This window comes from Etheostoma spectabile, chromosome 9 (genome assembly GCF_008692095.1).
Source record: "Etheostoma spectabile isolate EspeVRDwgs_2016 chromosome 9, UIUC_Espe_1.0, whole genome shotgun sequence".
In the NCBI taxonomy this organism is placed as follows: Eukaryota; Metazoa; Chordata; class Actinopteri; order Perciformes; family Percidae; genus Etheostoma; species Etheostoma spectabile.
The window spans coordinates 20129438-20141136 of NC_045741.1; the positions used below are offsets into that span (position 1 = coordinate 20129438).

General features: G+C 37.7%; 2 protein-coding genes across 3 annotated transcripts in view; both read left to right on the forward strand.

Annotated features, from left to right (window-relative positions):
- Nucleotides 1-936: 936 nt before the first annotated feature.
- On the forward strand, nt 937-4951 carry LOC116695970 (plancitoxin-1). 2 transcript variants are annotated; one of them, XM_032526558.1, is made up of 7 exons: nt 937-1338; nt 2839-2936; nt 3031-3193; nt 3272-3353; nt 3448-3606; nt 3699-3890; nt 4178-4951. In XM_032526558.1, the coding sequence occupies exons 1-7, from the start codon at nt 1321-1323 to the stop codon at nt 4552-4554; spliced, it is 1089 nt and encodes a 362-aa protein (XP_032382449.1). In that variant the 5' UTR covers nt 937-1320; the 3' UTR covers nt 4555-4951. The 2 variants fall into 2 exon arrangements, with proteins under 2 accessions (XP_032382449.1, XP_032382451.1); XM_032526560.1 differs by having other exon boundaries at nt 2839-2928.
- A 491-nt stretch (nt 4952-5442) lies between these two features.
- The window catches only part of rpf1 (ribosome production factor 1 homolog), an 8447-nt gene continuing 2190 nt past the window's right edge, over nt 5443-11699 (forward strand). The window contains exons 1-6 of the mRNA XM_032526562.1: nt 5443-5781; nt 8061-8117; nt 8232-8312; nt 8412-8507; nt 10551-10704; nt 11007-11089. Coding sequence (XP_032382453.1) covers nt 5542-5781; nt 8061-8117; nt 8232-8312; nt 8412-8507; nt 10551-10704; nt 11007-11089 — 711 coding nt within the window. The 5' untranslated portion in view covers nt 5443-5541. The remainder of the gene's footprint in view (nt 5782-8060; nt 8118-8231; nt 8313-8411; nt 8508-10550; nt 10705-11006; nt 11090-11699) is intronic.

Below are 11699 nucleotides of genomic sequence, written 5' to 3' on the forward strand. Positions count from 1 at the left end.
GTATGTATGTGTGTGTGTGTGTGTGCGTGTGTGCGTGTATAATGTTTCTGAAAAACAAAACAAATTTCCAGTTACCTGATTGAATGAAGGGAGTCTGTAATAACACAAGATATATCTATTTGATGCTTAGTTATGTTTTACCAAAGTGAAGACTCATTGCATTGGCCATCATCATGTCTAGGTAGTTAATACTTTGTCAGGAAGATGCATTTGGTGTATCCAGTATTTGAGATAAACAGGGCCATCTTGTGGTCATATTAGACATATGCAGTAGGTGTCTGTGGATCATAACTGCTCTTTACATTCTGACTGTTTATTTATTATTTCCCTTAAACAAACTAAGAATCATGCCGCAGGGGTAAGCTTATTTCATGTTTTCCATACATGTCAACTATTTTAAGGACTTTCAACAATTGTGTCATGAAGACACTCATTTCTACAAAACAGCACTAAGGAATCACAGTTTAAATCCAAACTTCTCCTCAGCTTTTGATTTTTAAAACTGAACATCTATGGTTTTTGTTTCATCACCACTTTTATCATTTAATGTTAAAGTGTTTCCCACTCCTTATGATTATTATGTCATTTTTAGTCGTAAAGGTTATGTCTGTTGTTTACCTGACCCGTAGAAACATCAAAGTCAGACATTCTTCTGCAAAACTAATGTAAATCATCTGCTAAGCCTTACAGGGTTCAGAGGTGCAAAACGCAGCCAGTACCAGCCAACAACAAGCAGTGCCACAAAGTTTGTTATTATCAAATATATCAACTGTTATGTGGTGTTCTCCTTTAAGATACAATATTCATTTACACTGTGGGACAAAACTGGTTTGACCAGCAGAGACAAACAAACCTGTTCTTCAAGTAAAGAAAAACTTTGAATCACTGTACTTTTTTTTGACTTGTTGTGTTAGTTTGCCCTCAGGGTTCGCTTTTATCTGTTGTAATGCCCTGGAAGAGACAAATGGTTGCCGTACTTCAGATTGTGTCACACAATTTGTAAATTCACTTTTCACTTTCATAATGACTAGTCTTTCTTAGAAATATTGGAAACGGTTTCTTGAACCCTCAAAATGTATTGATACATTAATTTTAAGATCACATCCATACAGTAGTTAATTCTTATTGGATGTAGAACGTCTTTTAAAAGCTTCATGCTTGAGCTATTGTGGAAGTGTTCCGTTTGAAGAGTATCTGCGTGTCTGAGCAAGGAACGAGAAACAAGGAAGCAGATGAAATGTGAAAGATGTGGGTGTCAGTTTGGTCTACTTGAAATATCACATTTTTGTAAAACAGATGCACAGTTGACTGTGAAGGGAAATGACGATGGCTAGATACGTAAGTAAAATGTTTACACATTTAAAAATTATGCTAAAAATAATAATAGTTGAAATTTAAAATGTAATCTGCAAAACATATGATGAGCTTTACGTGTTTTAGATGTATTCTCAAGAATGTCAAAATATCTAGCAAGTAGATTAAAACGTTTAAATATGTATTTTCTGTTTTCGGACCTAGAAATGTATCCATATCAGAAATGGGAGTAATCAAAGAGCTGTAAATTGTATTTACACGTTACAGTGTAAGAAGCACATTATATTAAAATGTTAACTGTTGTTTCGACCTGTCACTACTCTTGAAAACGGTATCGGTTGTGTTGCACAACTGGATGATTTAATCTCGTAGGTCCAGGGAGTTGCTTTCTTAAAAATAACTTTTACAGCCTTTAGATTGAAATTCTTAAAATAGCCTTGACATGAATTGTAATACTATGGTAGAAGCACTTTTAAAAAGTTAAGTTCCAAAGTAATTTTATACAAATTTGTCATACAGACGCACAACAAATCTCGAAGAAATGACCAAATATCTTTTTAAAGAATGGTGTTCATTTGTCCGGGAGACTTCAGAGACCTGTGCAGTGCAATCTGTACCAGGAAGCTTTGACGTTGTTCCGTGGGATTGGGGTTGCCTAAAACCTTGCTGACACTTATGCTTTCATCTGTGTTACAGTATACCAGATCTGCCAAATTGCTTTATTAAAATGTCATCAAATCTTTGAGCATTAAATGTCATTCTTGACTTTAGGCACAAAAATTTAACAATATGTTTTTTAACTCAAGGTCCAATTACTATTTCTGGAGCTTATGCACAATTTTTCTGTGTTATCCTACAAATGTTTACCAGCACGAATGCACCTGCGCAAGATCCTGCAGTGCAGAACCTGTTCAGGCAACAAAACAGGTTGGTTAGGTTTAGGAAAGATTGTTGTTTGGTTTCAAATAAGTACGCTGAAATAAGCCAGCGTTGTCTTTTGCATTCCCACAGAACACAACCAGTGGTAAAAAATCCTGTGTTTGTTTGATCATTCATCAATCTATCCATTTTTGTCGCTCTTTATAGCCATCTTATGATTTGCAGAGGCACCTATGCCCCTGGTTCACGATTGTGTGGGATATATACTAATTAATTAGGCATTACTTTTCATGGGTATCAGTACAAACAGTGAAGGAGCAACCCAGTCATGGAATGAGAACAGCCTGAGTCATGATGGGTGTCATGTAACCCCTGTCTCTGCTCAAAGATATTAAAAGCTCTGGATATTTATATAGATAATCAACTTTTAGATCAATACAATTTTTTAAATTCAATTTTGTAGTAATCATACTCCTAATCAAAATCGGGATGGATTTGTCCACCATTTGTCTAAAATTTCTAAAAATCTAATTTCTCATACTACCCCGATGACTTGCTACTTTTTTCAAAAAATGTAACATTTATAAAAAGGTGATTTATCTGTAAAAACAGGACTCCTGTCCTTATTATATCTGATTGTTTTAGAGGACAGCGATGAGATTCCTCATCAGTGTTGGGGTCTTTTTCCAAGGGTGTGATTCAGATGTGAAATGCAGGGATGACAAAGGAAGAGAAGTGGACTGGTTGGTAGACATTTTGAATTGTAGCAATATATAATAATTTCACCTATTCTCTGTCAGCTGAATATGTAATATAATATACTTATCTCTGTATTAGGTATATTCTATACAAGTTGCCCCAAGTTATGGGTGACGGTTTGTCATATCTGTACATGGATGAAAGCACCAACGGATGGAAAGTCAGCAAAAAGACAATAAACAGTAAATCTGGCACTCTGGCAAACACCCTGAAGCCCCTTCTTGACTTCTACGACAGACAGGTGACGTGTAAGGAAGTGTTTCTCTCTTGCAAAGCCCAGTGTTTCATCACCACACTGAAGTTTTCTGTTTTGTTGCAGATTGAAGGCTTTGGATACATGCTCAATAATGATCAGCCTCCAAACTCAAAGGCTGTTTCTGCATCATTTGGTCACAGTAAAGGTGAGTGCAGCAATGTTCCACTTTATTGTGTTCAGATACATGATAATGTAACACATTTCTGTTTCTGTTGTTTTTTCTGTTTTACTTCATAAAGGAGTTGTGATGTTGGACAAAGAAACTGGAGTTTGGCTTTCACACAGTACACCAAAATTTCCAACATATCGCAGGAAAGACTTCTGGACAGACAGTGGAACCGTTAACGCTCAAACATTTATGTGCATGACTTACTCCTATAACCACTTCAAAGAAATAGGTACTGTAGGTTAATGCCTGTTATGTTTCTGACTTGTTGTGAAAGTCATTTGCTTTGTAATGTGCAGTTAAAACTTACATTTCAATTCTCAGGAAGGCAGCTGAAGTACATCCATGCTTATTCATATGACTCTGACATCCCGAAAACCTTTCACAAAGAGCTGCGATGTGTTGCACAACGAGACTGCTACCCAAAGCAGGAACCCTGGTTTCGTGTAAAGATGCTGACTTCAACGAAAGGACATAATTTCACTAGCTTTGCAAAATACACCCGTTTTCGGGATGGTGAGTGTTTGAAATCAATCAATCAATCAGGATTCAAATGTTAAAATTTCATTTTAGGTTGATTATAACCTGAAAAGTTTTTTTACAGAGCAAAATTAGGAACAGTTTTTCAATAGAACATAGTTTACAATTCTCTTTGCTGTGACAAACGGTCTTGTTGTCTATTGTGATGTAGATTTCTTTTGGTATGTATAAAATGTTCGCCCCAATGTCTAATTCTACAGGGGTTACTCTTAATTTTCATAGATAACAGTATTTTGTTTTGTTTTGTTCCCCATACTATGTAGATCTTTACTCTGGCCTTATTTTGAACCATTTGAAGCAGGATCTCTACGTTAAGAGCTGGGGAAGGATGCATAACCCTCTGCATTCTTACTGCAACACCAAAATCCCTCATCATGTATACAATGTGAAGGAAATAAAGCTCCTAAATGGGAAGCCCTTTAGTGATACTGTTGATCACTCCAAGTGGGGTGTAACTTCTGGTGGTGGCTGGACCTGCATAGCTGATATGAACAGGGAAGAGAGTCAGATGAAAAGAGCTGGAGGAGCAATATGCACAGATAATGTTGCTGTTGGGGAGGCTTTTTATGCACTGATCACAAAGTATGAAGCATGTAAACATGACCTTCCACGTTCTGAGGCTCAAGACAGAGAGCTTTAAAGGCACAGCCTTTTATGGAAATGTAAGAAAAAGTATAGCTGATCCTCAAAAAAAGTAGAAGAAAAGACTGGAGCCTGATATCACTTATAATAACACTAACTACGCCATGACATATCCACTTAAAATTATTGGTTCCAGGCTTGACGTTTTGCACGTTTTTGTATTATGTATTTTTATCAGTGAAAAACTGCAGTGTTTAATTTTGAAAATCTTGCATTAAGCATTTGTTTTTACAATCAGGGTACTAGAATTCCAGATGAATTGAACTGAATGATTAGATCAAGGATAAATTACAATTTATGTTGCTGCAAGTGTTTGGACAGGTGATCAAAAACATTACTCCAAGTAAATGCTAATGTTGATATTAGAAGCAGGTTGTGTCAATAAACAACTAATGGCATATGTATAGCTTATAATATGACTAATATGTCAATGTTGTGTCCACAACTTGTTTCCACTGCTTCCATGTGGCCAATAAAATCATTATTGAAGATTTAAAGCTGTAGTGCGTAGTTTCTGTCTGCCCCAAGAGGAGTTCTAAATAATGACAACAAAAACTGTTGCATCCACACGATACAAGCCTTCTGTGATCGCACAGGAGGACACAGAGGATTGAAAAAACTCTTCAGAAGACGTCATTGTCTTCGCTCGATTTTCTGCGTGTGAAAGTTGCTGGATGACACAATTTTCTAAGCATAGCCATACTTACATATACAGAGATAGTTGATGGAGCTGAAAGTCTTAATTAGCTTTGTCAGCACCCAAAACACATTATTGGAGGAACCTTCATGTACTCTTTCTATTCAAATTTAAACCTTTTTCTGAAGCTGTGTTGTAGTTACAGTTCTCCTCCTCGCCACTAGGTGTCCCTACATTTTGACTCCACGACCACCACAGCCATTTCCGGTCGTCGTTCGTAAGCACACGAACAGGAAGCCAGCTCCACACACGTGAAATATTTTAGCCAAAACAGACGGCGGACGCTAGATGGATATCACAGAGATTCCAGTGAGTCAGGACAACCAAGGTAAGAAAAAGAAGAATAAGAAGGCAAAGAAGAAGAGTGGGAGTCAGGAGGGAAATGGAGAAAGCGGCGGAGTTGAGACGAAGGAGGAGAAGATGGAGAAGAGCGAGCCAGCCTTCCCCCCCACCTTCAGTGTGTCCGAAATCAAGAATAAACAGCGAAGACACCTCATGTTCATGAAACTCAAGCAGGAGAAAAGAAAGGTAAAGACACATAAGTATACCAGCTATGTAAGCGTTGTCATTGCAGGTAAACTACACGCTGCCAGTTTATTAGGTACACCTAGCTAAACCTAATGCAGTCTGACAGCGCAGGTCTTTTCGAGAGGTGTTGATTCAACTTTTTGGTTTTCAAATTATGTATTTTCCTCTTATAAGTGGTTGAAGGTAACAAAGTACATTTGAAGTCTTAAACTAACAATATTCAATTTACAATGATATAACAATTACTTAAGCAGGGAATCCTCACATTCAAGAAACTGGAACCAGATTATATTTTGCATTTTACGCTTAATATTTGACTTAAACAATTAATCATCATCAAAGTTGTTGCAGAGTAAGTTTATGTGGAACAACTAATCCAGGGCTGCCAACTTTTCCCAAAACCTTGGAGTGAGATTTGGGGGGGCAACCCATATTTTGCCACGCCACAAGCATTTTTTGGGTCTTTATCCTTCAGGTTTAAATTGGATTTTTGATATGTGGGGGTGGGGGTTCTCCCTAGGGGGGTCTGGGGGTATGCCCCCCCGAAAAAATGAAAAATAAACCATTAAGGGCACTTTCTGGAGAGTTTTTTTGCAAAAAATGGGAAAATCAAGTCTTACATGATATGTGCAAAACTGTAGGGTTAAGAGCCTTTGCATTGTTGTAGTATCACAGGTTTTACGGCTTCAGCATTTACATTATATCATTATTAACTTCTTATGATATAGACTGACCCAGACACGTCCAAACATAATGAACCACATGAGAACAGTAGCAATCTCATCAACAGCTGAGAAGATTGGGGTCTGTGGGGAACAGGTCCAGGGGTCCCTGGTGTTGGACAGGGACCCAAAGTTAAATTAATGTTGAGGGATCAACTAAGACCACTGAAATTCTAAAGAATAAGAACCATGTCTACATAAATTCTAATCCTTAACCTTTGTGCCAAGGTTCAGTAATGTTTGCCCTCATCCTCTGGGCCCCACTTACTGGATTTACTTTTTGGGGAAAAAAAGACTATTTGTTCATTTTATAAAACTCAAATTAATTATTTACAGTTCATTTAGAGATGCACCGAGGTTAGAGAAGCACAATATGGCCCAATGTTGCAGTATAGTATATATAGTATAGTGTATATATGTAGTATATATATTAGTATATATAGTATAGCTCAGATGGTTTTTCATCAGATTTCTGCCCTTGTTTACAACTTTGTGCACATTCAAAATATAACTCCTCCCATCTCTGTTGGCCGGATTTGGAGAGTTGTATATAGTCTGCTGTGCATGTCATTTCTCCGCTGATATGGTGGATCTCATTCAGACCGTCTGACAGACACAGACGCCCATTCGGTCTCTGGTCTCTGACAAAGTTTAGAGGAGGCTGTACGCTGCGCTTTCGGAGGACTACACGGATGCAACGCGTCACTGTCCCAGCAGAGCAGGTCCACTAACATGAACTGAAGTTGCTACGCTACCAGCCGCGCTGCTCACCTCTGTTGTTAAAGAGAGAGTGGACGAAGCGACGGACGGGTCTGTGTACTCAGAGCTCATACCTAAACCGGGGAATGGGATGGTCGTAAAAAATATTCTCAGTTTGCGACAATTCGAAACTTTCACAGACAGGGAGCGCTCTTGAACCCCCTCACAGTCTCTGAAAGCACAACTAGTGGCTAAACAGTAATATAGATAAACTCATCTATCAAATTTAACCGACCGGGCTGACCTTCAGCGTGAGAAATCGGGGGTGTGGCTGTTCGCGTGGACCATTCAAATGCGTGTGTCTCACGGCCAATGCGTGAGAGTTGGCAGCCCTGCTAATTGATTAATCGTCTAACCGTAACAGCCTCATATTGTTTTTAGAAGCTGTCATCTTTGATTCTGGGAACTTGTGTTGATCATATTTTTACTTTATTTGGCATTTGAAGAATAAACCGCTAATCAATCACTTGTGAAAAAAAGCTGCACTGCAGATGAATTGATAAGGAAATAATTATTAAAACTTGCAGCCCTTCTTGAATCAACACCTCTCCAATTCCAGAATCATGATTCACTCAAACTGATGTATTAAGCTTTCTTGGTCTTACCAGCAGCTCAGTAATATTCCATTTAAATATAAATCGAGCAAGCAGCCTTTCTAGTACTTTTTAACCTGTAACCACAAATTGTTAATCATCTCAATTTTTTTACGTTATCAACTTTCAGTGCGACAGTAAATATAGTATAGCACACTCCAACTCAAATTTCAGTGTTCATATTTTTTCTGTCTTCATATTTCAGCAAAAGATGCAGATAAAGAAAAAGAAGAAAAAAGAAAGGGAAGCTTTAGGTGACAAGGTGAGTTTTTGGTTTTCTCTGTGCCTTTTTTAGACAGTTACATTTTACCATTAAACAGGGTTAAGACATTAATATTGGTCATTCATTCTTTTGTTTATTCTGTCACTTATGAAGGCACCGCCTAAAGAGGTCCCAAAGACGATAGAAAACCAGAGGGTGTACGACGAGACAACAGTTGACCCAGAAGATGAAGAGGTGTGGACCAAGTTTGGCTGAGCTTGTTCAAACGATCTCCGTTTATATTTGTAATACATTTGAAAAATGTAAATGTGTGTGTTTTCCTGTCATGTACAGATTGCATTTGATGAGGGAACTGATGAATTTTCTGCCTACTTCAACGGGTTGACAAACCCCAAAGTGCTCATCACAACATCAGACAGACCAAGAGGGGTGAGTGGCTGCTGCTCTGCATAATACATGTTCTTATTACTTTTTTATTACTAACCTTTTAACATCAGCTATGGATAGATAGATAGAAGTAATTTCTAGGACTGCACAATTAATCTAACCGCAATCACAATCTCACTCTGTATGATTACATAACTTCAAAAAATGAAGTTAGTCTAACAAAAAGGTGTGCACTTTTTGTGAAACTCAAACATAAAAAAGCGTGAAACTTTGGTCTCCGTGTGCACTGCAGTCTCCGCGTTGTTGCACCTTTTTTTTGTTTCACTCCAGTCACTGCACAATGCCACTCTGGTGCCTTTTAAATGCATTTACCGTAAGTATCAGTATACTGGTGCACTATAATTTTAGCGTCTGCTGATTTGACCATGGAGATCCGAGCGACGGCTGCCTTTACTGTAGTCCTGTTTCAGGCTCCCTGGACCGTGGTCTGGAAGCACAGGGGAGGCAGTCCTTCTGGAGCTGATGCTCTTTTGGGGGTAACACCCTTTACTTCACCTGCAGTGTTAACAACAGATGAAGCCACCGTGTCTTGAGATGCGTGTTGTTTTATTGTTCACTGTTAACTCACTTTACATCTTAGCTGTCTCTTTGTCCTCATGCTTTTCCCTCACACAGCCTTTACGCTAAGTTACCCTCCATCGCTCCGACATTGCTCGCTCTCCTTGCTTGACCACCAACGTCACTTACTCAATTGGCCTGACATTTCTGCTCTCATTACGCTGGCCTCGTAACAACGTCCACAAAAGATAGGACCAGTCAGTCTGTTTAGGTAGTAACGTGTGTTGTGGATTTTCACACACGTATCAGGCGTGTAGAGGGTTTCAGAGCATGCAGACTTCAAGAAGAAGTTGTACAAATTATATTTTGTTATTTACTAGTTATTATTAACACCCATCTTAAATTTTAATGAAAATTTGCATTTTTCTCATTTATTCATCTTTTTATTTAATTTGTACTGTTGAGCAAAGACTTTTGAAAATAGTTATGTTTTGTTATTTAATTTTTTTAGTATTAGACATTTTTTGGTCATGGATTTTTTTCTTCTGCTTGTTTAACTTTGTATGTTTAAGTTGAGAAATACACATTTCAAAATGTTCATATTTTTGCATTTTCCTCCAAATCAAGCAAGTAGACTCATGATCCAATTAAATTGCAATTGCAGTATGACTTTTTCTCTAAATTGTGCAGCCCTAGTAATTTCATATGTCAACAATATATATATCATAATATTGCTTGTTTGTTGGTAATTCAATAAATAAGTAGTCTATGTGAAGCAACTACATAATAAAACCATTTTTGTATACTGCTTAAATACTTGACAATGAAAAGTACTATTTTCTCATATTATAAAGAACTTAAGAGCAAATTGAACATAACATATAAGGATCAGAGTGTAAAACAGCGTCAAAATGTGCAAATATTGTCGTAACGCGGTTCGGCAGCTGTTTTTTTTCCATTGCCATTTATTGAAGTATATGTGGATGATATGGGAAAAATATATACAATAAATAATTATATATTCTTTTGACAATATATATTGTCTTGTCGCCCAGCCCTTAACTCTGCTATCAGCAAACATGTTCTTTGGGACATTGCTTTTGACCTTTTCACATTATGATGATCCACTGGTAGATTTGGTAATACTTTAAGTAGTATGCACGATATATTAATTTTGATGCATTTGAAATTTGGACACAGAGGAGAAGGCTACAATCTAAATTTGACTATCGGAGACAAGTGTTCTTTATTGGAGCGCCACTTACTGATTTGACTGTCTTGTAGAGCAGTTTTTACCTTTCTTGATTAAAAAAGAAAAAGTCATTGTTTTCTGTCTTAGTCTGCGTTGTTTACAGTAGGTAATACAATATTGACGCTGTTTACCGTTTAGTGTGTGTAATTGACATTTTATATGTGCTTTACAAATTGTCCTAAGGTGGTAAATGTGACTGGGCTGCGTCTTCTTTCTCATTATTTTTCAAACACTCTGTTTAACACATCGATCGTTATCTGGTATTTGTCTTGTAGAGGACGGTGAGGTTTTGTGAGCAGCTGGCCACAGTAATCCCAAACGCCCACGTGTACTACAGAAGAGGTTTGGCCCTGAAGAGGATCATTCCTCAGTGCATCGCCAGGAACTTCACCTACCTCATTGTCATTAACGAGGATCGCAAAGTGCCCAGTATCCTCAAAAGCAGCTGTTTCAGGAGAGGGATGGATTATACACAATGCTCTACACTGCTCCTGGTTATCTGGTATTTATTACATTGCTGTCATTGGGGGTTGTGTGATACTTTTTTACTGAGCTTTGAATCTCACCAACTTCAGAGACCACTTGTATGTGATGAAAGCTCAGTGGTGTATATCAAAGTAGCAACAAGTATCAAAATAAGTGGAATGACTGTAGACAAGGCGAGCTAGTCAAAGTTTTAGCTCACCCAGTCTGACCTTTTTAATGTTGCCTCCCTTAACCGTGACTTTAAGATGGTTTGGTTCTCTGTCATCTCCCTGATGGGCCGACTGCACACTTCAAGATCAGTAGTGTACGACTACGTAAGGAGATGAAGGCAAGTTTAAAAACTCACTCTTTTTCTCTGTTTCTGTTTTGATTAAATGGGACATATGTAATGGCATGATATTAACAATAATGGGTTTTGAATTGCGTTTCTAAAACTGAGTTTAGAAGAAGGCGTTGTACATAATGATTTAAGCCTAGCTTAGTTTTTTTTTTTTTTATTGCTAAACAACAGTGGGCACAACTAAACGTACATATGCTACCTATGCAAAACTCAATCCACAGTTTGCACTACCAACAGTCACCTGAGCTAAACAGTTCACATCTCCTGAAAACTCATTCCAAGCAAAACAACTTTTACCACATGTCTCAAACCAGGCTCAGTGCACCAAACACCATGAACAACCCTCACTGAGATAGCACACACTGTCACTCAGAACAGAGTAAAAACACTGGCGTCAAACACCAATACCAAAAAATACTAACTTTTCACCTTTACAGTTTGAACAAGTTGAGTGACTTCACATTACTCAATAGTTTCTTTAAAGAAAAGATATAGATTTTATAATATACCAATTTTACGTAAGGTAAACCAGAAGGAATGAAAATCAACTGTTTGCTTCAATATAGTATTTTGTCTCTTTTAATTTATGGAATTACTG

Bases quoted from the DNA above. Each gene is read 5' to 3' on its own strand.
- LOC116695970 (XM_032526558.1), top strand. The intron at 2,937-3,030 runs GTTGGTAGACAT...TCTCTGTATTAG, and splicing joins AAAGGAAGAGAAGTGGACTG to GTATATTCTATACAAGTTGC. The intron at 3,607-3,698 runs GTACTGTAGGTT...TTCAATTCTCAG, and splicing joins TAACCACTTCAAAGAAATAG to GAAGGCAGCTGAAGTACATC.